Below are 26234 nucleotides of genomic sequence, written 5' to 3' on the forward strand. Positions count from 1 at the left end.
GGTGTACAAATGTCAGTTATTAGTATTATTATCTAATTATCTAATTACAGAGCCACATGGTCTGATAATAATAATAAAACCTTGATTGGAATGTGTTTGTCTTGAAAACCTTATTACAGTACTGCCCCATATATCACTTAGCATTTTCTTCCAACACCCGTGAGCTCCCATTTTGCAAATGAGACATCCAAGGCATAGATTACCACAGTGGCCTGCTTTAAATCCAAAACAAAACCAAACAAAACTGAGTGTTAGGGTGAAGAGATAAGAACGAAAAAAGTTATTTTTCTCTGTTCTCTTAGCCTGAAATTCCTTTCTCTGTCAACCTCAAAACTCTTTCTTAAACGTATAAAGTGTTGTTTAAATGTCACCTCCTCCATGCAGCCTTCCTTGGTGCCTGATTGCCCAGGGAAAATTAACCCTCCCCCCGCCATGCCCCCTAACCCTCCAAACAGACCAGACTCTGAAGAATTTTAAGTGTTTAACAGAGGGACTGTGCAGTATTACACATCTAGAAGGAGGGGGCAGGCTAAGAGCAGAGATTCTGAACACTGTGGTGAAGGCAGCAAGACGGTGTGTTGAGATACTGGAGAGAGTAGAATCCTGCTTTTCCACAGTGTAGACAGGAAACCTGCAATAACTGAAGAGACTTTAACTGGGATGGTGGCTGACCTGGGAAGGGAAAGAAAGGCGCCCATTTAAGAGCCATTTTGAAAGAAAAGCTCCTGGGGACTTAGTGACGAAGTAGACAGGAAGGGCAGGAAAGCCAAAAATGGCTGGACACCCTTTACCTGATCGCTGGGGGGATAATCCCGCTGCCGACACCCCCAAGGGTGCCTGGGAGTGTCCACCACCCAGAAACCGAGCAAACAGCACCACTCTGCCTACTCAGCTAGCTGCACACTGCTGTCTCTACAAGTTTTCAGGTGATTTACTGGGAGTTGCTGATTCTGGTCTGTTTTAGTTGAACACCTGTCCCAGAACATGAGTAAACAAGTACTCACTAAGTGAGTGTGGAAAAGTAGAAACTCCCACCATTTGATTTTGCTCTAAGAATGTACTCTCATTAAAAATAAAATAATAGCTAACCTCCAAATCATTCTGAACCTTCCGTCAAGATCAGATAGCGGGAGAGTGGAGATGAATGTCAATTCTGTCCGTCACAGATGTGTATAAATCTTGTCGGCATTATTTTTCATGGTCTCCATAAATATGTCATTTTGAAAGAATCAGCTTAACCCTAAAATAAGTAAACACATTCCCAAGAAAAAGATGGGCAGGAAGTGTGTGTATGTGTTGTGGACTCTGTGTTTTGGGGAAGGGCAAGCTTAATTTTTAAATTACAGGTTGGAGGATGTGGTGGGAATTTATGTAGTTAGAAAGGGACTCTGGGCTTGATTTTAATACCAGCTGTAAGCATCGCCTGGCAAACTTAACCTTTCTAGGTCATAAATAATTTCCAAGATTACGGTTTGATTGTATGTAAATGAAATCTCAGGACAGGGATGTAGTTATCGAGGTCATCATTAGTGGAACCTGAAGCCACAAGAACAAAATAAGGGCTCTAAGAGGTAACTAAGTTATCAATTTAATTCCAAAGGATTATAGAGGAAAGTGTTATTAACAAGAATGTACTAGAATACATAGCTGCTAGAACTAGGCAATGTCTCAACTAGGTGCTCCGTGAATGTTTGGTGATGCTGTTGAATCAGGAATGATAAACACACAAACTTAAGAGAGACACATTCAGCACAGCAGCAGCTTCATTTAGATTGACATTTGTTAGGAAGTTTAGGAACATTCTTTACTTATTTTAGGGTTCAAATGACTCTTTCAAAATGATATTATATCTTATATTTCTGGGGACCATGAAAAATAATGCCAACAAGATTTATATATATCCGTAACGGACAGAATTGACATTCAGCTGCTATCTGATCTTAGCGGAAGGTTAAGAATGATTTGGAGGTTAACTATTACTTTATTTTAAATGAGAGTAAATTCTTAGAGCAAAATCAAATAAAAGAAAGAGGTAGTGAAAATTATATATAAATACAAAAGGGCTGTTATAAATTACAAAATCAATGAGAAAACTGCCAATTATTTGTAAGATTATCAAACCGATTTAAATCAACCTCAAAGTACTTTAGTCATATCTAACCATAAGTTGACTTTAGAGAGTAAAAATATTGACTTTTGTTTAAACTGCCCTACTAATCAGTTTCATTTATAGCAGTAGTTTCTATTTTATGGTTTCTAGATAAATTCGTCAATTTACAAACTTACTTGGAATAGAAAGTAGCCCGTGGTAATAAACGAGTTATTTTCTCCCAATCTTTATTAGTAACTTAAAAAGCTCATACGTAACAGTTCTGCTGAGGATCCCCTGAAAATGATGGGTCATCCTGTCTATCATTTGTAACATTAACTGATGGAAAAAGCTTGAGATGCAAGAAGCTTAGAGTGCTGTGGCTGTTCCATGGGCAGGTGTGTTTTTAAACTTCATTTCTAGGTCTCTGTCTTCAGAATATTGATTTCATCCGGTCAGCCACTTTCGATGTATAATGTTTAATGTGAAAACAAAGCTGTAATGGTCCCAGGAATAGAGAAGGACTCGTTTGGTTTTTAAACTGATTTAGATTCAACCAATGTTATTGGCTTGATTAATATGCTTTTTCAAGTTTGACTGTATATGGAAAATGAACACCGGCATAAGTGTCCACGCTGTGTGATAACTCAGTTTCTTTACAACTGAAGATAATGGAGGAATAAGAGAGAAATGACATTGATCACAAAAAACGTTTACGTTCAAATGTATAACTTCGGTTTAAAATGCGTAGCTCAAGAATGTTTTTGTGCCTGGGATTTACATGATGCTATGATCATGGAATGGTACTTTGTAGAATTCACTCCCATCTCCAAGTATTTCCTAGTAAAAGTTTACATTCAGGTGATTTACCATTTAAAAAAATTAATGCAGCACAGAGAAGAAAAAAAACCCATATATTTCTTTATACATTAATAGTCAAAAGAGAAGAGATTCATATTTCTCATTATCAATAACTGTGAAGAGAAATGAAAATACAAGTCGGTTTAGAAGAAAACAAAATTTAAAAGCTAAATCCTGAAAACGCTGTAATTTATTTATAAAATTATACTGGCTTAAAGAACGAGTTTTGGATTTGCCAGAAACTACAGACTTTTCCTTAGATTTCTGCGTGTCCTGCTTGCGCATTTTACTCAGGTCCCTGATCAAATATCTTCTCACAATGATCCCCACTTCCTGGGCTTCGATGATTTTCTGAAAACAAGAGCAGGTCTCAAACTTTCTGGTCTTAAAACCCTTTCGCACTCAAAAATTACTATGGACTCTGAAGAGCTTTTATTTATGAGGGTGACAGGGGACACTATTTACTGTAGTAAAACTGGAAACGTTTCAAACGGCAGGGTAAGTCAAACACGTGCCGTGAGCCATGAGGGCGACGAGGCTACCACATGGCCAGGAGCCTCTGGAAAGCTCCACTGATCTCTCGTCGTGTGAGAACGAGCGTGGAAAGGCAAAGAACGTTGTAGGACTAGTGTGAAAACCGGTGCCTTTGCAGAGCCCCTGAAGGGGTCTCGGAGACCCCCAGGATTCCCAAGTACACCGTGAGAACCCCACTCTACCCCGTACAGGCTTTGTCATTACTTGTAGCGATGATCTGACTTGTAGTAGTTAGATTGCTTCATTTCAGTCTTTTCTGGCTACAATGTAATTCCCACGAGGGCAAAGACTCTCTCTGCTGCTGATAAGTGCTTAATAAACGTAAATTTAAAAAACGCGATATGATTTCATTTACACGTGGGATCTAAAGAACAAAATCAACACACAAAACAGAAACAAACTCAAAGATACAGAGAACATTTTGATGGTTGCGAGATACGGGGGTTTGAGGGGTGGGTGATAAAAGAGAAGGGACTGAGAAGTACGAATTGGTAGTTATGAAATAGTCGTAGGGATATAAAGTATAGCTTAAGAAATATAGTCCATAATACTATAATAACTATGTAGGTGTCAGATTGTTGGAGCGATCATTTTGTGAGTTATATAAATGTCTAATCACTATGTTGCGCATCTGATACTAATATATTGTATGCCAACTGTAATTGAAAAATAAAAAAAAAATTAAAAAAAATTACTCTCTAACACCTACCTGTGTCTAGAGTGATGCAATAAAACCCCAGTATATTAAGATTTGATTACATCGGTTGCTATCGAAGTGACATTATCTGATCAGCGACTGTTTTAATGTTTTAACTTCTGGGTGAATCTCACAAATCTCCGTCAAGTATTGCCAGGAGACCTCTCCTTCTGGGGAAAAGTCTGCTTATTCTGACTTTCTCATGAAGGTTTCCAGCCCCTTTTTCTCACACTCATGCCAGTTCTGATGCTGACCTTGCACTTGATCCTCACATTAAAGTTCTGGGCACCTACGGTGCCTTGATAACTTTAAAACCCGATTGCATTTCCATCAGAAATTTTCACTAGGCTCTCACTTTGTACTTGATTTCAGGTCAGAGTGATGTTTTTCATGAGAAATGCAGTTCTTTCTTGCTGAGGGAACAGATAAGGAGCGCTTGGTACTTTATGTCTTCGCCTACCCCTTCAATTTCTAGGTCTGCTTCTGAGTTGGTGACCTCCCTGGAGAAGGTATAAGGTTTCTGCTTCTGAAACGTCTATGTGATCGAAGGAAATCAAAGAAAAATAAATTGAATATCAGCTGAAAAATAGGTAGAGACAGTATCTGGTAGGAAAGATAATTATGGCTCCCTGGAGGGACAGTACTATGCCCTGTGTGACACCTGGGCATTTTCCCTTGACTTCTGCTCGCATCTTCCGTTTCTGCCACTGCTAACTTCCCGTTAGATCCACAACACCAAAGGCAGTGTGGAGGTGGTATGAGTGAATTTGGAAAGGAAACAAATGGATGCATTTGGTATTTAAAGACAATTTTAGACTTGGAACCATGATAAACTTCTGGAAAGGAGACTTTCTCATTTGTATTTCAAAACTTGGATCAAAAGGCATGTGATGAAGCGATTTCACAGAGAACCAACAATGAGGATAAACTCAAGTAATTTGAATAAATGTCTTTCCAGGAAAGGCCTTGGGGTCTCCAGAGTCCAGGTGACAGTCCTCAATCACTGGTGGAGTGAGGGAAGCAGTAGGACTTGAATCCAGGGCTTCTGGCTCCAATGGCAGGGTGGTCTACCTTGTGACCCCACCCAGAGGCTCTTCACTTCGTCTGGTCTGACTAAGGACCTGGTTGCCCCCATAACAGAAAATCAAACAAATCTGTCCTCTTTCCCAGAGCATGACACCAATATTGTCAGCCACACGATTAATATGTTTCTCATTTTGATTTGTTTAATGATTATAAAAACCTTACACTCCTGAACCACTTCTGCATCCTTTGGTGCCATGCGTACCAGGAATTATGGAAATATTTACTTCACGAGGATGTCTCTCACCTTTATTATTATTGCATAAAATATATGGAATTAATTTTGAAGCATTTTAATAATCCGACCTCTCAATGAACCTCCCTCCACACAGAATTAACTATATTCACAGTAACTGAATGAAACGGACTAACTGTAAATCAACAGTAAATAATACATTCACCTCTGTTAAACTACATAAAATTACTCTGTTTGGATTTCACGTGCTCAGAATGGTACCTTATATGACTGATACTTGGTTTTTTGAATATATTCAGATTTGGAAACTCAGGATAAGATAACATTCCTTTCTTTGCCATAACATTCAGGATGTATTAAGCGTCTAAGATTTTCTTCCTAGTATTTTCTAGAATATGGTAGAAATTTAATTTGTTCATATGCTACAGAAGCAGATGATTACTATTTCAAAATATGATATTTAAACAAATTAACGATCTCTATAAATACATAAGTCCTTTTCTCCCAAGTTTTCCATTCTAATTCTGATTCTGACTGACAAATATTTTTGGCTAAGATATAATCGCCCTTATCTCTGAGTTTATATCTCCAAGGATGCATGGATTAAAATAAGTACTTGGTCCATAGCAGTTTGGGTCAAGCTGTTCGTTTTGTGACATGCTAATGGCCCCGAGCTTCTGTCAGTAATTTTTTTTTTTCCCAGCGAAGCAACAGCAATTCTCCTAGTGACTCTGTGACATGTATTTGTTAGAATTGAGATTACACAGCTGGCAGTCACAAAATAGTGGTGGGTGGCAAAGGTTGGATGCATGATCTACATACTATTTAGGATGGCACTTTCTAAAAAATACCAAGTCTTGAAAACTCTGGTTAACTGTACATTATAATCATTGCCAGCTTTAGGGTCAAGAAGATGGGTTCGCTAAGATTCAAATTTTATTTTAATCACACCTTGGAAAGAAAAATAACAAAAGCTTTTAAACACAACAAATTAAGTACTGTGGGCTCAGGGGCTGATATTGGTGGCCATTTAGAACATTCTCAAGCTGGTTTTAGACTGCAGTTAGGGTTTTGTTAGTCTCTTTTGAGTCAGGACTAAGAGACTGGCTCTCAAGGGCGGCATGCCAGGTGCAATTTAACGTTAGCTATTTCATGTCTGTTCTAGCTAATGAATCCATTGATCGAAGAACCACAAAATCAAGGGACTAGCAGAATCTGATGGGCTTGCGCTAATTACATGAACTGTGTCAAATAGCCACTATGTGTCTATACGCTGTTTATTTATCAAGAATATAAACACGGTAGACTGTTCCAGTGGCTCGTAGAATGTTCAGCTGATTATTCTCTTTGCTCCTCATATTCATTCTCTGCCCTTTTCTCCAAAAAGACTGATCATGAGATTCCCTTGGAATTTGGCCAGTGGGAGGCAAATGAGAAGATGGGGAAGAGACAGAGGTTAGGATACTATTCCTTTGGAGCTCCTGCCACGCCTCCTGATTCTGCTGGTACGTGTCCCTGCAGGCTTCCTTCAGGACTAAGGGTGACAAGGACTTCTGTCTGTCGCTACTACCTGAGTACCTCAGCAGGCACCCAGTCCTATTTCCTTCATCTTGCCCACGCCTTTGTAAATAGTACCTTAATTAAATTCTCTCCAGTTAAACTCATTTGAGTAAACTCTATTTCCCACCTGAACTCTGATATAGATACAAACAGCAACTGGCATTTCTATTTTACAAGTACTTAAAATGAGCAATTCGTGATTCCCCCAAATGAGAGTTATTATCTATTCGATAGTTTACAAATTAATTTCTTAAATTTTACTCAATTAGTTCAGCCTCAAAGTGACTCTGAAAATGTTAAGAACAAATAAATGTTTCTTAAGAATGACAATATTTTACATTTCACTGTGATTCATATCCTGTGGCATAAAACTTTTGGGTGGTGCTTTCATCACGTGTGTGTGTGTGTGTGTGTGTGTGTGTGTGTGTGTGTGTGTATTATTGTTTATTTTGCTTTATATCCTCTCTTATCTTCAAACGAGAAAGCATGGGTTTACAAAAAGAATATTTAACTAAAATCCTAGAAGTCTTCAGACAGATAATTCAGTACATAGTAACATAACTAATCTTTCTGAAAAAAAACAAAACTCAGCAGTTACCGATTTTGATTCAGTAGATCAAAAATCTGTTTCTTAATTAACGTGATTGTATTTTTCCTTTTTGATTATTTACTTTTAAGTTTACTGGGTTGTAATCAAAGACAGTGCCTTTCTATACATTTTAATTTTTAGAATTGTCTAAAATAGCTGATCAATTATTGTAAATATTCCTTGGACATATATAACAAATGTATGTTATCATTCAACAAATACAACTTTTAAAATTAATTTAATGCATTAATTTTTCTAATAATTTATTCCAAATTTCTGTGGCTTTTTCTTCAGCTATTCAGTCTGATTCTGAAAAATATACATGGAAATAGTCACAACATTTTTCACCAACTTTTCATTTTTAATATTTTCAAGCTTTCATTTTTGTTCTGACATTCAGGTGCTAGATTTGGTGCATGCATGCTCACTAGATTTCAGTATGAATTTATCTCATCTTTATAAGTTTCCACTACATAAGTCCTCTTCAACCCTGCTTGGTGCTTCTGCATGAAATTTCATTCCATCTCACATTTTCTTCTGAATCTTGCTCTCTGTGTTCTTTGTATTTGCTGCCACTACTGTGTCTATTCCTTTAATTTCAACATTTACTTCATTAATATTAGTGTGTCTCATAAACATCACATTACTATGTTCTCTGTTTACTACAAACCTGAATTTTTATTTTCAAAGGAGAATTCAGTGTGCTGATAGGTTCGTTGAGTTGATATCTCTTTTTAATTTGTTTGCCTCTTTTTATTCTCCCTTCTTTTTTCTATACTTTTCACGTATTAAAGGTTATTCCCCCCCAACTAAACTCATAATCGAAGAGTGTTTCTCTATTATTATGCTGAAAAATGAGATATCCAATATTATCCTCCCTACCAAGATAAACTATTTTATCTCTGCTTTAGTACTCTCTAATAAACAGAGTATATGTACCTCAAATGTTAATTAAATATAGTTCTAACGACAACTACCTCTACGAGACAAATATATTTATTGACCCAAAGAGAAGAGGTAACAATCCTACATTGTAAAATATAAAATCCAGAGAACGAGGATCATACATACCCGTATCTTACTTATAGGAGTTCTACTGGAAAGATGCATATGGGTTTAAATCTATCTGAATATTCAGTATGATGCATATGCTATCCTAATAGAAAAATTATACTACACTAATTATACTATCCTAACAGTAGAATTATAAAGATTATAGAGAAAATGAACTAATAAGTAAATTAAACATTTCCAAGATCAGTTTACTATTTTATTTTTATATCTTCCTTTTCTATAGAAAACCTTGAGGAGTATTCAAGGAAATTACATATTTTTTAAATTAAGGAACAAAATGCTCCACTGATTTCTAATGTAGAAATTATCAAGGTAATACATGTTTTCATGATTTAATTTTTAGCTTTTTGTGGGACTTTATTAAAATAAGTCAAGAGAAGCCTATGATTTATTAAGTGAGGCTCGTTTCAACCCATAGAACTTTAGTTTTAAGTCTCAACCACTCTAGTTGAAAAATATGTAATTACATGGAGGTAAAGAAATCTTTAAATTCTTTATTGAGATTAATATTGCAATGTAAGATAGCTAAATGTAGAAATGTAAGAAGTTATTGCAAAGTACTATAGCATAGCACTAAATAATACTGCGTATGTTACGTAAATTTTTTCCATTTTGTTATATAATCGCCGTACTGTTCAAAATCTCTACCCATAATGATCTGTAGGAGTAACACATTATCAATTAATGTTAAAACAGACCCTGTGTTGATTAAACACATATAGGATGAGTTTCTACAATGTGCTGGTCTAGATGCCCAAAAGGATATCGGCTAAGTGAGAATCACCAATTACGATTGGTGAAAAATCTAGAAGCCAATAAGTGTCTTAAGAGAGTTTGTAATCTAATGAGGGTTGGGGTGAAGTAATGTGGGAATGAAATACATGAGCGTAGAGTGAAATGGATAAAAGAAGTATAAACACATCTTGAGGTCCTATTACATATGTCTCGTGATAGTAGTTATATTAGCAAAAATAATGACATAATACCCTTATATTCGGTCTTCAAGATTGCCGTTTGACTCGACTTACTTTCACTCGTTGAATAACCCTGTGGGTCAAGTATTCCTGATTCTTGCAGTGATCTAATGCAGGAGTCCACCAGCTCAAGACCTGTCGTGAGTTCATCTTCGATATCTTTTTGACCATCTGAAATACAATATTTTAAAGTCATGAACGAAATCTCGATAATATTAATATTGAAGTTGAAGGCTATCATTTAAAAATCAAGAGTGTCCTAACCAAAGATATTCCCTCTATGAAGTATTCCCCGGCCAACCAGTATTGAAAGCTAAGACCAGTCAATTCCATGCATCTATGAAGGACATAAAGTAAACTAGGGAATTGTGACAACTCAACTCCTATGAAATGGTGAGCTATCGCCAACGACTTCATTGAATTTTAGTCTCAAGGTATTGTCATATTCATTTTCACAAGTCTCTTCCTGAAGTTCGGAAGAAAATTAGTCAGTAGAGATACATGTAGAAGTAAGCGTAAGGGTTCATTAAAAGCCATACTTTACCTTGCGATTGCCAGTGAAACTGTTCTTCTGCTGAACTGTAAAAAAGAGAACACACAGGAGTGATGTATCAGTTAGAAACGCAAGGACACTAGACCACAACCCGCGAAGGCGCGTTAGGGCGGTAATGATGGCTCCGAGGCGCTTCCTGAAATTTCTTACTGAGAAAAGGGATCCCATTTTGATAGTCTTAACTTTAATCCATTTGGTGTATGGATACCTCTTTGGATTCACAGGTATTAGCCTGCTATAAATGGATACTGTCCAGTAATTTTCAAAAGAACATCTCTATTTTTACAAAGCTCGGCCTATTATACTTATTCCTTACAATAGTTTCTACATACATTTCTACCCAATTTTAAAATACAAGTCTGAAGAGTTTCAAGTAGACTTTCTAAGGTAGATTAAGAAATAACTTTTTCCTTTTTCATTATAAAGAAGATAAATATATACCTTCTTTTGGACATATCATATGAACAGTTCCTTTCGGTTGATTATTATGGTTTAAATTTAGTAATTTAAAAATTATAACACTTTACCACCAACTGATTACACAGGTTGAAAATTCTCTACAAACTCATTTTAGAAAATGACCCCAGTAGAAAGGGGTGTTCATAGACATGATGTGCCGAAAAGATCGTGCAGAGTTCATCTGTGTAGGCAACATGGATTCATTTTGAATGACTTATTAAATACATAAACAAATTTAAAATTTATAAATATAAACAATGTTCATTATCTACGCAAATATTTCTGACATGCCCCTTTTTATATGTCAATAACTGAGAAATCTGGATGTCAATTACTGACAGGCATCATTTTGAGAATGATTTTCTGTGCATATTTCACTGCATCTTTTGCTCTGATCAAGGGGCTTCTATGAATAGCTCATCAGTTTCACAACAGCAAGTGGGTTTTAGAACTTTAATCTGTATCTCCGAGATGAATTCTGAATACATTTACGGGGGAAGAGGGGAATTCTGGTATAAATCAGTGTTCAGAAAAGCCATGATTGATGTAAGCGAATACAAGAGTAGTCCCTTAAGGGACATATGACTTTTATATGGTACCCTGATCTGCAGCCAAGCCACTGTAGGCAACTGGAAAATGGTTTTACAAGGATGAGAGCTACAGACAGTAAATACATGAAGTGAGAACATTATAAATTCAGTCCAATGCAACTTTTCCTGGCATCGAAAAGATGTAACGTTATGTAGCAGTAACATCTAACTACAAAGTTTAATACTTAAAACAGAAACGTAATCCTATAATCAATATTTTAAAAACTGCAGAGCCATGTTCACTTAGTATAGAAGTGGAAAATGCTTTCATATTTGTAGTAGGTAGAATGGGGCACCTCTCCTCAAAAATATAGGTCCACATCAAATCCCTAGAAACTGAGAATCCTTATTGGAAAAGGGTTTTTGTAGATGTAATGAAGTTACAGATATTCAGATGAGACTGTCTTAAAGCCAAAGACAAGTGTCCTCATAAGAGACAGAAGAGGAGAGAGGCACAGAGAAGGCCACATGAAGATGGAGGCAGAGATTGGAGTTCTGCATCTACAGCCAGTGGACGCCTGGAGCCATCCGCACCTGAAGGAGGTAAGGAAGGGTCTTCTCCTCCAGGTTCCTAGGGATCACAGTCCTGCTGACGCACCTTGATTTTGAAATTCTGGCCCCCAAAACGGCAAAATAATAAATTTCTTTTGTTTTAGATCACTCAATTGTGGCAATTTTTTATGGAAGCCCCAAGGAACTGACACGGTGTTTTTCCGATACAACGATAATGTCCTGTTTTACCCTCCTTGGTTTACGACTACCTCTATGCTGCGACCTTCACGACAACCACAGATCTCTTCTGGTAGATGGGGAGTAACAGGATTACCGATACTAACTAACTTGACCGCACAGACCACGAGGAGCTCGGCAGGGGTTTAAACGAATGTGTCCTGACTCATAATCTGAAGTCGTGGAGGGAGACACACTGACGTCACTTCCCACCTGAAGTGATAGAGTGAACAAGTCCCTGGAAGCTTCTCCCAAGGCCCATCGAAGTCCCGCACTCCTCCTCTTGCAGACACATCCAAGACTACATTCCCCCACCCCCTTGCGCAGAAAAGAGTCATGTGAAAGTCTGTGAGAGGAAAGGACAAATGCCACCTCCTGCCCAAGGCACAGAGGGCTGGCCTACGGTCTTCATTCTCATTCTGTGCTAAGCCCTCTGTCAACGTGGGTCCCTGAATAACCTCGTGGAGGGCAGAGTTCTGCCGACCCAGAGAAGACAAAGCACGAGTGAGAAGCAAACACTGCTGTGTTAAAACTGACACTGGACGGGTGTTTCCCTGGAGTAAATGTCACACTGAATGGCACAGAAATGTGCCATTATTTGAGTTCATAATGCATTTCCTGTTTCTCCATCTTCATTTCCATATTATAGAGCTGGTCACTCTGGCACAAATCAGGTGGAACCACACCTTACACTCCTCCTTCGAGATTTATCCACTCACCTGCACTGACGGGTGGTTTCATGTGCAGGACGATGACACACCATACTATTACATATTTACTTTTTGTTACTGTTATATCATACTTTACTTTCAAAAGTGTTCCTATTTTATGATGCGACAGACAGGAAGAAACTTTTTTTATTGCAATTGAGAAAAATGTCATTGGCAGTGAACACGAAACTATCCTCTCTAAGCAGAGGTGCCTTCCTTTTGGGCAGACACAGAGCATTAATCACTTAAATGGTTTCCTGATTGCTTTAGTGCAGTTAAAATGCATTAAAAGTATGAATGATCATAGAAAATTGAAGTCCCACGAGAAACCTGGTTTGGATTTCATTTCCTTTGAGTGCACACTCTACTCTGCCTGTTAGGGGATTCTATGCAATTGCATATTTTATGTACTTGATTCCATCTCTTAAAAATTGCTGTAAGGTGGATGATTTTTTAAAAAGCAAACAGACTATTTATTCGTTCAATAAACATTGATTATGCCTGTGTCTCTGACACTTCTCTTTCAGGTGTTTAGGAATTATTCATGCTGAACTTTTTCCCAATTGTACGATTCAATTTAACATAATAGAAAAGCCATTTCTGAAGCTGTTGTGACTACACGCATGTTCAATATCAGGAAATAAAGTGGCTTTCACTACTGAAATGCTATTTCTTGAAACAGAAATAATCTTAAATAAAAATATAAATGTAATTTATATCACTCCACGTGTATTTAACCATAACTATATATAAGTTCCACAATCCGAATATTGTGAGAAAACTAATGAAAACTATTATAAGTAATATTTAAACTTTAAACATATCTCTAATATGTACAAAAACCAGGGATGCTAGGACACAGTTTTAAAAACAATCTATTAAAAGCACTAATTTTAATAGCTAACACTTATATAGCTCTCACTTTATACCAGGCAATATTCTAACTGACTTATAGTTAATATTCGTGCCAAAACATTTAGGAGAAGTAACACTTTCCCATTTAACAGATAATGAAAACGAGGTAAAAAGATATTAAAGAATTTGCTGGAAGTGCCACAGCCAGCAAGTAGTAGAGCCAGGATTGGGAACACATCCTGAACTCTGTTCTATTCACATTTGTCTGCATCGAAAATAAACCTCTGTGTGATAAAAACAAAAATATTAACACCATAAACCGAGGACATACGAGCCACATCCTGGGAGGAGACATCTGCAATGCATATGACTTACAAAGGGTTAGTTTCCAGAACGTATAAATAACTCCTACAAATCAATAAGACAGAGATGAGAAGATCTAATAGAAGTCAACAAATACATGTATAGCTGAGGCATAGCAGAGGAATCAAGAATGTATGGCTACTGAATACATGAAAAGATACTCAACTCTACTAGGAATTGAAGGAATGCGTATTAGACACAGGATATCTTTTTATACTATTTAGAGTATAAAACATTTAGAAAGTCTGACGATACTCAGTGTTGGGGAGGAGATGGGAAAATAAGAATTCTCGTACATTGCAGATGCGTGAATAAGTTAGTCAAATGCTTGGGTGAGCTACGAGGCAATACCTGGTAATGTTTTACATGCAATACCCGATCAGCCTGCAGTTCCGCTTCTGGGTAGAGACTCCAGGGGAACCCACGCACCTGCACCTAGGAGACTCGTATGGGACTCTCATGCCTACACGTCCTTGTCCGCAGCAGCAAAGCAATGGAAAGCACGGAAGTGGTCAGCAATAGGGAAATGCATAAATACGGTAATATGATTACGTATCATATATGACACACATGGATTAAATATTATTCATCAGTTAAAATGAATTAGCCAGATACCTATATGCCAACATGGGTAGTTCTCGAAAACAAAATATAAAGTGAAAAATGCAGATTGCACATAAGAAATATATCACACAATCCCAATAATGGGAATTTTAAAAAACTATACGGGAGTTTTTACTACACAGTACTATTATCTATTTTTTATTAAATTTATTGGGGTGACATTGGTTAATAAAATTATATAGGTTTCAAGTGTACAGTTCAATAATATATCATATGTATATTGCATTGTGTGTTCACCACCCCAAGTTAAATTTCCTTTCATCACCATATATTTGACACGTGTGTGTGTGTGTGTGTGTGTGTGTGTGTGTGTGTGTGTACAGAGAGAGGATGTAAGCATATGGATTACAAAGATGTACTCAAAATCATGAATGGTGGAGGCCTCTTTGGGGGACAAAGAGAAATGAGTATAAGGAGTAAAAAGAAATTTCACTTGTGTATCTACTGTCATGCTGTATAATGAAAAATGAGGACAAAATGTTAAAATTAATTTAAGAATACCTTTGATACTAGAAATAGGAAAAAAATCATGATTCTTACATTTAAAAACATGTTTAGTTAGTTAAATCCTTAGATAAATCCTTGTGATTCGGTTTTACATAATATTCTCATCGTTGTTAGAATCACTCACAGTTGAAACTTAAATGATGCAAAACAATTCTGAAAGACATACATACACGACAGAAAAAAGAATGGTTTTAGATGGAAGTGTTTTCTCCCTCTACTTTGCATTCGAGAAAAATGACAATATCACTTTTAGAATGTTTCAAGTTGGACATACCTTGAACATTTCAAGTAAGCAACCGAGAACTTTCAAGTTCTTAGAGTGCGATGCGGGGCGGGGGACGGGGCTAGTTTAAATCAAAGAATGACCTTTGAATCCCTTGAGATGTGATTTTCGCTCTCACTTCCGGCAAGACAGTCTCCCTACCCATCTCCAGGCTATTTCTAATAAAAAAAAATATATACATATATAGGAAAGTTCAGAGAGTTTTCTTAAGGTCAGGCCAAGACACAAAGCACACAATTACTACAGCTATTCTGTTATGAACCCGTTCAAACACATTTTCTTATTTCCTTTTTCAACTTTCTGATGCCCAAAGCATCAATTCTCTACACCGTATCCTGTGCTGTATTATTGCTCAGGATATCTTTCAAAACAAAATAAAGAACTATGAGATTTTGTTCGTTTGCTTTCAAGTTAAGCAATGCACCTAAAACAGAAGCCGGAAAAAATATTGTGAAATAAATTGCTTCATTCCTGACGTTTGATTCTAGCTGGCAGAAGGGAACAAAGGGCTTTATATTTATGATGTCCACATAACCTAAAATTGTATTTTGACCTAAAGTGGTTTTCAGTGTATGGTTTCGCATGCAGACATATCGCAAGAATAGGCATCAGTTGCAAAATAAAATGACCTTTGTCAAAAGTCCTAAACACTGTGGAAATGTAACATATTCAGTAAAAATGGTGAGAAGGGGTGCCCCACGGAGCTTTGCTCCAGGCTGCTGTTGCCCACATACCTGAGGGCGTGGTATCCGGCCCTTGCGGCTGAGTCGGGGAGCAACCCTGCTCCTTCCAGAACTTTCCGTGGAGCCAATTCCCCTTCAGTCCACGGACTGTGTTCCCTACAAGTATCTGTGCCACATCCTCAGGTGATGCTGTAACATCCCTGCTGCAAAACTAGAACATTTACTTCTTTCTTAGATCACGCATCTTTACGCTTTAACTATTTTCATCAAAAATATGATTTCACAGCTATCATAAAAACGTTTCTGGGGCTACGATGGGTAAACAGCCGCAGTGCAAACCCCTAAGCTAGGGGACAGCGGTGAAGCGTGTAGCTCGGCAACCAGGCTCTGCTGCTCTCAGTCTAGGCCCTTCGGCGAAGTTATTTAAATTCTCTTGTACCAAATGAAGACATTTGGAGGATTAAATAGACTTTGAGCACATCACTTAGTCTCCCTAAGCCTCAGTTTCCCCATTTTGCAAATGGGGATATTACTAAAATTTTCTCCCTAGAGACCTTGCAAATGTTAAGAATGTAATATACGTAAAACCCATAGAACGGTGCTGGCAATATGGGAGGCATTAAAGGGGAAAAAAAAGTGAGCTCTGGTTATCACATGCAGATGGACGGAGGCCGGAGCCAGTCCAGCCAGCTGATGGGACGGCAAGCCAGTAGGTCAGCGACATGGAATTTAGCTTGTCTATGTCTGGGGCCAACAAATAGTATCGCACAATTATGTTACAGGCCTTTCAGAATTTAAATTGTCTTTTTTTTTGCCCCCTACACTAAACTGGGGAATTAAAAAAAAAACAAAAAAAGGCAGTCTATGATTTCCGAAGAAAGATGATTAGCTTTTAAACCCTGTTTTCCAATCAGTCCTGTATAGGATGCTTCTCTGGGAAACTGGGAGCGTTCTTTCTCTCCTTCGTAAAATCTTAAAGACTATCCGCTATTTCCAAAACCTTGGAAGAAAATAAATCAGACCTAATTACTATTAATAATTTCCTTGTTAATTTGAGGCAGAAGAAATTCATATTCTAAACTAACTGTGTTGCATTTGGTGACTGATGAATTATCCAGGCAACCGATACGACAAAGCAGTGCCGGCTCTCACACTGGGCTCAAACGCACGCGGTTCCAATGTTTATCACAGGATACCACCCGCCGTCGAGTCTGTCAGCTAGCCAGCTAGAGCCAGACAAGGGAGAATGAATGGGAATCCTGTTTTGTTTTAGTTCCTTCCAAATACATACTCCAGTTTCTAGCAAACACATGGAATTAGCCGTAGGCTCCATCTCTCTGCACAAAAGCCAAGCTCCAACCATGGGAAAGACAGGCATCCGAGTTTCTCTTCTCCAAAGGCTTTTATACTTTGGGAGTTGATTGTACTTACATTACAAGAGGCGTATTATATGTAAACTTCAATATCAGAACAAAGAACAAATGGTGAATTATCAACTAGAAAATTCTCATGTTATATTTCCCTCCCTAGTTGTTTGGGAGACTTCTCATGGACGGGCATTAGTTTTTTTTTTTTTTTTTAATGCTTACGTGAGAACAGCAGAATTTTACAGTAACTGAAGCAACATTTCAGAATGCCAGTCACACTAGACAATGAAGGACCACGATATCTTCCTCTGCGAACACCCCATAAACTGGAGTGTGCTAATTTACAACTGCAGATGACCAGGGAGTAGTTCATCCATTGACATTGAGATTTTACAATATCCTGAAATGCCTTCGGACTATCAAAAATTGAATAGTTTGTGTAGTTTACATGCTAAATATATCATACACTGTTATATTGATAAATCTCCATTGGCGTTCATTGTAACTCATGGTTAGATGGTCGGTGAAGGTGTCATTCACTGATCCTGAGGTTGAAAGAGTGCTCACTGTACTGTGCGGTCTGACCATTTCTGGCTGATTTCTTAGGCAGGAACAGAGTAGCTGGTGTGTGTTTGCTGACAGAGGCAGCACCTAAGGCGTCTCAGAAGTTCCAAACTTCAGTCTTTTGTATTCAGTATCCCAGAACTGTCCCCATTGTTATGGTCCTCTCAGCAAAGGGGGCTCCTTATCCTTGGGGACATCTCTGGGGAAAAAAACATGTCAAGTTCATGTTCTCCTAGCCTCTTGTGATCATGTGTGGATGGGCGCGAGAAGTATGTTTATGTGTGAGTGTGTGTGAATATGTATTTGTGTGAACCTCCCTCTGCGGTTCTTCTAAAACACACAGATTTGCTTAGTTTTTTTTTTTACCTTCTCTTATTCCATACGTGTGTTGTCTGTTACAGACATGTCAAACTCTGAGTATTGAATTTGCACGAAATTGATATGATTTTATTAATATAAGTGAAGCTAACACATCTTAGAAATTTAATGGAAATTTATGCAAATAACCGTGGACTATTTCATAGGGAAGGAAAAACTGGGTCTTCTGTTTTGTGACAGATGATTTGTAAAAATAAATTTCAATTTTAGTGCCCTTGTATAACAGAAACCATGTAATATTCATAAACGACTCTCATGGTCTTATAGATCTTTACTTCCTTATGAGCAGGAGTGGTTTTTAAACAATTTGAAGGTTCAGTTTAAATGTTTAATGGGTACACAAACGTACATAGCAATCTATTCCTGATTGCCCCAAACTAGAAGCAACCAAATGTGTTGCAACAGGTGAATGATTACACAAGCTGACACATCTATACCAAGGAGATGTATGCAGCAATAAAAAGAAATGGATTATTGATATATGCAGCAAGAGACAACTTGGGAGGGATCTCAAGGGAATTCTGCTGAGTGCAAAAGATAAATAACATTCTTGAAATAACAAAATTATAGAACTAGAGAAGAGGTTAGTGGTTGCCAGGGCTTCGGGAGGGAGGTGAGTGTGGGTGTGACTATAAAGGGGTGGCATGAGGGTCCTTGTGATGTTGAAACAGTCCCACATCCTGATTGTGGCAGTGGTTCCACAAAGCTACTTGTGATAAAATTGCATAGAACTGCGCGTGCACGCGCACGCACGCACACACACGCACGCGCGCACACACACACACACACACACACACACACAGAGTAAGATCGACACTAGGGAAATCTGTGAATTATACCAACATCAGTTTCCTGGGGTATCATATTATATATTTTGCCCGACGTTTCCTTTGGTTCGGACTGAGAAGTTACAGGATTTCATTTTGCCACTTCCTGTGAATCTATAATCCTTTGAAAATAAAAAGCTGAAAAACAGTAAGGTACAGGGTACAGTGTGGCATGCTTCGTTTTTTTTTCCCGGAACTGCTTTTTCTACATGCCATACGCTACTCGATTATTCCCAAGTGATAATTAAACTAGAATTATAGGAAGAGTGAGAATAGTGGAGTTAAAAGAAAGACAGGAAGGAACGAAGAAGAAACAGAAACATCGATTCCAATGATCTCTTTTGTTCTTCATTCTTAGCAGCCAGACCTCAGGTGACAAAGCCCCGGGCTCCTTGCGGCTTTACTCTGTGAATGAAGGCGACAGCCTTGGAGCAGAAAATACACCAATCGCACTGCCCACTGCCAATCCGATGGAAGGAATTGTGCTGCTTCTGAATGAAAACTCACGCCTTCTACCTAAGCTCATCAGACGCCCGTGTCACTTGCATTCCCATACGTTTGCAGAGAAAATTAAACATGGTGCTTTGGCTTACAGGACCAGAAGAAAGTCCAAGTCTTCACATTCTACATGAGTCCAAGAGACCGCATGTGATATCATTCACTGGCTCTCTGGAAGCGTGCTCATTAGTTAGCCTTTTCCCCTGGCAGATATGCTCCTGCCCTTGTCACCGGTTCATGGGGGAGCCACCGCCATAACAGCCCATTGCCACGGCTGCCTCCCCAGCATCCCGACTCCTGAAAACCAGTCTACCTGATTACATCTGTCTGTTTCTTTCCATACTTATTGAGGTGGGAAAAAGATTACATTAAAAATATCATTTCCTTTCCAACATTTAACATCTGATATTTGAAACTGAAAAGCTGGAGGCGCTGCCCCATTTTTCTCTCCACCTTCGCATCCTGCGGTGGCTGTGTTCGTCCCGAAGTTCTCCGTTTAGGAAAGCCTGAGGATTTGAATGCGAGCTTTCACTCGACAACTGTGCTGCCAGCCAAATGTATACAATCATTTAAAAATCCATGAATCGAAATATCTACTAATATTCTTAAGATATTTAAAGCACATCTTTCCCCAAAATCACTTTCGAGATACAAAATATCTACCCATCCATTTTCCATGTCTTTGAAACCTGCCCCCCTTAATCGATGTGGACCAAAATTCTCTCCTTCACCAAATTACCATTAGGCTCTTCTGAGCTCTCTTTCTGACGAAGCCCAATCTTGGGCTCCCATGTCCTTCTTTGTAGAGTCCAGTTTTAGCAAGAAAATCCTGTGAAGTCAGTGCAACCAGAATCCCCCACGCTCCATATCTGATCACCCTCAATATCTAATCCCGTCCGTCATCCTCCGTCACCCCGCAGGCGACGTCTGATCAACCTGGCTTGTCTTCAGCAAGAATCTCGTGAGGTTGAACCGTCAGAATCCACCCTTACTCCTGATACCTCCTCTTAGTAATTTCCCATCCACTCACCCCCACCCTGCTCCTTGGGTATAAATTCCCACTTTTTCTTGCTGTATTTGGAGTGGAGCCCCATCTCTCTTCCCCACTACAAAATCCCACTGTAGTAGCCCCTCTTGGATAAAGCCTGCCTTACCATTCTCAAGCAAGAATCACTGAATAATTTTTTAACACCATCTGCCTGAGAGGAACATGGACAAAGTCACGTGCCCTCCCTGTCCTCAATCTCCTCACGCATGCTGAGACAACGCTATCAGGGTGGGCGCCACAGTACTGGGTGCTGTTGGCCAAAATGAACACCGCCTCCACTCAGAGGGCCTCATGCTCGGTTTCACGCTTCGCTGTTGCCGTCTTGAAACTCTTAAAAATTCCATCTTTGAACTTGTGTTTTACCAGCGAAATGCAATGGGACAATGAAACGGGCACGAGTGGAGAAGAACACACGACATGCACGTCCTCTGCTCCTTGCTGCCTCGTTCACGCGCAGGTTCCCCAGGCCCTGCTGGCCCCGCGATGCCTTGTGGGAGTTGAGAACGACTCAAGGCGGGTACGAGGTAGGTGTGTTATGTTTATGACTTCCCTTCCATCCAGAATTTGCTCTAAATGAAGAAGGCAATGCTGCTCTGAAAAACATGAATGATACCCTATCGCATCCTCTCTTAGCCACGTACGCCCCTGTCCCTATGGTGGCCAGCCACTCACGCTGAAAATGATGTCTAGAAGGAAGGGGAAAGACCTGGCCACCCACAGCTCTATTTTCGGTCGGTCCTTCCTTATCCTTAGTAGAGGATGTTGGTAGAATATGTGCATATTGAGAGGTGAGATAAAAAAGTTGAGGCAGAATTGTGCAGCGTTTTCACTGTTCTGGTAATAATGAAATACAGATGCACACGTGGGCTATGGCATAGGAGTTGCATTTCAGTGATTCTGTGTACGAGTAAATGCTACTATATTTGCATTCAGATCTGGCGTTGCAGAATATAAAGGTAAATGTTAAAATTCATATTAACAATTTAAAATTTTAATTTTTACTTAGAATGACATTATACAAAGAATAAAAAACATTATGACAAGTCAAGAGAAAGACAGAGAGACCGTGAAAAAAAAAGAAAAAGCTTTACTATCTTTTTAGAGCTTTTAATGGCATTTTCACCCTGCTTTGTGAACGAGTTCCATATTTTCACTCGGCACTGGACATTGTAGGTGCTGTAGCTGGCTCTGAGCACAGCCACCTCCGATGCCATTGTGGGGATCGAATACAGATCGTAACGCAGATGAAGGTCCCAGGTGCACAGTGTCAGCCTGGCCTTCCTACATCTCCCAACGTGCTTCACACAGCTGTCTCTCTTCTATTCTTCACGTCTGCAGTCTTTTCCTGCTCTAATCAATCATCCCCCCACGTCACTGAAATCAAAATCTTAAAGCGGAAATCTGATCATCAAAATCCCTAGTTCAAAAGTCTTCAGTGGTTTCCCGTTGCCTGTGAGATCAAACCCAGGTTCCTTTGCAGAGCATGCCTGGTGTGTGAGGACCCGGTCTCAGCTGCCTGCCTTATACGTCTAGGCTGATTGAAACCCTCCGAGACCCCCTAGCAGCTTTCTCATTTATCGAAACATGCTCTGATGATTTGCTTTTATCGTTTGTCTTTGCTGGACCACATAGCATCATCTATGTGACCTTCACCTTTGTCTTCCACAGTATGAGTGAGCTCTGTGCCTAGCACTGCTAAAACGTTTGTTTATGGACGAAGATCGGTACAGTTAGCACAAAGCAGGACTTCTCGCTCACATCTGAAGTGCACTCTTTATTTATTTTGCTGAAATGTGTCATCCTTCGAATTGTACTGTGACAAAAAGGTACAATACACTTTTATTATACTTTTGTCATAAAGCATCACTGGAATATGTAAGTCGTCTACTGAGTAAATGTTCCGATTTGTACAACCTCAATTGAAATAAAAACATTCCTTAATCAGCTGCTAAGCTGTCAGTTACCCTATATGTGAAGCGCTTCAAGAACACGTATTACTTAATGGTGCGTCACGACAGATCCTTTTATAAAAACAACAAAACCTTAATTTATATTTTTATACATCTAAGTTTACATATTACTGGTCCCCCCGCCCCCTTAAAGTCAGTATATAGTACCTTAATTCAAGAGAAAGTCATGGTGAGTAAATTATTCCTCTGTGGGGGAGGGGGCGAGGGTAGAATCACAAAGGAAAATCCATCCTTTTTAAGCAACACTACGTTTTATGCCACTATGCGGCGATTTCTTTCTTTCTTTTTTTTTTCCAATTGTTAAATTCTGCTCACCCTATAGACTTGAACAAACTAATTTTCCTCTCCTTAATTAAGCATGTTCGCTCAAGCTTCCTGTTAAATGAAACATTATTTTCACTTATAAATGTTCCACGATGTGTTCCTACTGGTTTCTAATTGAAGACAATTATACGAAGATAAATCAGAATTCATTGGTGGCAGTTGTCATTAGCACATCCCTGATCTGCCTCTGATGGCTACATGTTGGTTTAAGGCAATAGGGCAAAGTAGGACCCCGGAGGGAGGCTTGATGAAGAAGCTCAGGAAATTCACAGGCAGTAAGGGCATCCTTCATTTTTAATTTGTTTGTTTAATCCGGCTACAGAAGAACTGGCAAAATCTTCATCACCTAATGTGCTTAATGGTCTAAATGAAATGAGTTGGTGATGTTGGTTTACTTCCTATTGAACCTATGTCTGGGTCACGCAAGCCTCTGCTAAATTACTCTAATGAGCCCTTTTCACAAAAAAAGGTACCAAAGACACTAGACTTGGCATTTGTAAAAATTTACCCAAAGTAACAAATGAGTAAAATGATGAAAGTCTCCAAAAAGTGGGTTATCATACCCCTCAAAACAGGTCATTCTCAACCCATGAGAAAATGACACCCAAACTGGAGGAGAGATTTTCTTCCATTTTTTTTTCCTATTCAAGTGTCATTTTGGTTTGGTTTGGTTTGATTTGTAGGTCGTAGGATCTGCATTTTCACTAATGGAAAAGAAAGTGACTAATTTTTGTTTTTTACTATTTTGAGTTAATATTTAAAAAAACAGACACACAAGGGAATAAAATGTTCAAATGGAATGAACTGATTCTTCCAGAATCAGGGAGGGCAATGTTGGCCTTGCTCTACTGTATAAATAGTTAATCGTTTAAAAACAATAGTGTAGCTAATGACAATTTGAATTTTTCAGAAAAGAGGCTTAAAAAGTCAAAACGAGAATAAAAATCATGTTTTCTGTTCTTTGTTTTCTTTGACCTTCAAAATAAAGAAAAAATACCCCAAAATCCAACCCTGTCCATTCAGAATTTTATATTGTTAAAGCACTATGCTGGGAAATGACTAGATTTTGCCCCATAGTGACTGGACAAACTAGACTCAATATGCAAACTTGGTAAACTGATAAAAATGTGTTTATTTTTGTGTATGTATTTAGACCTCTTTTCCCTTAACACATTCATATAAGTATGCATAGGCATATGTGTGTGTCTGTACACACACACACACACACACAACCCACCACCACCACCACGACCAACAGCAAAACATTCTTTTTGTCCTAATTTAGAAGTTGGGGCAGCATTTTGTGTCAGGGAATAGAGAATAGAAATGCCTAGTATTTGCCTTAGGGTTAATGTAAGGAAAATACATTTTGTATAAAATAAATATAAGGGTCATACTTTACATCTCCCCTTTTTTCTCCTGCTCAGAGATCCGATCGAGAACGCCAGCCCGCCATGCCGTAAACATGGGCTGTGGATTTCAAAGCAACCAAGCCGTTTAATGTGTGTAGGTCTCGATAATTGTCATCACTAATTGAAAAAATAAAAACAAACATATACTACCTATTGAGAATAGGCCAGTAGAAATACACTTATATAACATAATAGTATCAGGCAGCTATTCTTTGCTGAAGTTATGTCATTTAGTGGAAGGTTTTATGGAATTTCTTCTATTTCTTGAGCTCTCTTTTGGTGGAAGGTGCTGCCCACTCCAAGTCTGTGTTCTGCAAGTTGAGGTGAAAAGTGACAAACAGCTCTTGGAGAGGACTCAGCTAAGACCACCACAAGCCCACAGAGAGATCGGAAATCAGCTCATAGCTTTTGGACTAATACCCCACAGCTTCGATGTGGCAGCTCATCCTGGCTACTCTGGCCAGTTAAACTAGACACACCTAAGTCAGGAATGCATGTGATGAATTAAAGTTAAACACAAACTCTTGCCACCTCATCTGTTGAGAAGTGCTTTCCCTCCCTGCCCTTGAATCTGGTGTGGCCATGACCTGCTTAGTTGAGATTATTACGGTGCCGCATGAGTGAGGCTTCGTAGCTTTTTAACGAGAGATGTACTGTGGCAAAGCTTTCATGACAGAATGTTTCTCTTTGGAAGCCAGACTCTGTATAAGTTTGATGACTGGGTGAGGACTACGCTGTCAGGAAGCCCAAGCTAGCCACGTGGAGAGAGAGGGGTCCCGTGCAGGAGCACCGGAGGGCCGCACACGAGTGAAACCTCCTTAGACCTGCTCCCGTGTCCAGCCAGTAGAGTGGATGACAGCAACTCAAGTCACGTGCCACAGACAAATAACCATATGGCTTCCACCTTGATCCTTGAGCCACAGGAAGCTGAGCTAGTCAAATGGTGTAGTGAAAGCCACGAGGGTTTGGCCTAGTTTGTGAGGGGCAAGAGATAAACCGAAACAGTGTGCGTAGCACGGGACACACCTTGGCAGCTGACGATCGTAGAGGAAACTGATCTATAGATTGACTTTTAAATGTATAAGAGATAATGTATTTCTGCATTTTTATTTTGAAGAAAAAGATACTTGCAGAAATAGACAGTTAAACATTTAATTATCTGCTTCATATTATCCTGACTAAATGTATCTTCTATTTTATTTAATTCTTCCATGAATTATAGTGAATATACTAGATATACTCCATACCATAAATTTCTGGGACTGAGATTAAAAAAAAACAAACAAAAAAACACGTAAGTCCTGTTATTTTGAGAAAAAATACAATTTGAAATGGAAATGATGTATATAAAACCATAAATGAATAGTGAGTAACATAGAAAGTATTACGAGTTAGCGTAAACTGGGCATATGATGACATGAACTGATATAAAAGTGAAGTGAACTTGAAGTGAACTTCACCAGAAAAGACACCAAGGTAGGAATGTGATTGGAACCATATCTTGCTGGGAAAGATGGGTAAAATTAGATAGTAGACTCACGGGTAATTCCGTGCGAGTACTGATATGGCCGACTTTTAATATGACCTTGAGACAAAGGAAAAATAAAAATCAATAACTTATTTAACTCGGTTGAACACTTCTCGACAACATCCTATAGGGCTAAGCTCTACAGAACGTAATTCAGCCCAAGACATATTCCTCCCAGCGCTGTTGCCTGTGGTGCTGGCAGGGAAGGAAGGGTGAGGGTGAGCAGCGGTGATTTCCACTGAGCAGCGATGCCTGGGGTCTATGAGAAGAGAGGGAGCATGAGAGGAGAAACCACATCAAACGAT

The 26234-nt window shown here is 38.8% G+C and overlaps 1 protein-coding gene across 2 annotated transcripts in view; it reads right to left on the minus strand.

Moving 5' to 3' along the window:
- CTNND2 (catenin delta 2) overlaps positions 1 to 26234 on the minus strand; it is a 651480-nt gene that overhangs the window by 364337 nt on the left and 260909 nt on the right. For both annotated transcript variants that reach the window (XM_006915865.1, XM_006915864.1), the window contains exons 3-4: positions 10202 to 10236; positions 9712 to 9828 (exon numbers count right to left, since the gene is read on the minus strand). Coding sequence is in view for 1 of the 2 variants with exons in the window: in XM_006915864.1 (XP_006915926.1) it covers positions 9712 to 9828; positions 10202 to 10236 (152 nt within the window). In the remaining variant the exon portion in view is untranslated. The remainder of the gene's footprint in view (positions 1 to 9711; positions 9829 to 10201; positions 10237 to 26234) is intronic.

This window comes from Pteropus alecto, unplaced genomic scaffold (genome assembly GCF_000325575.1).
Source record: "Pteropus alecto unplaced genomic scaffold, ASM32557v1 scaffold66, whole genome shotgun sequence".
Classification (NCBI taxonomy): domain Eukaryota; kingdom Metazoa; phylum Chordata; class Mammalia; order Chiroptera; family Pteropodidae; genus Pteropus; species Pteropus alecto.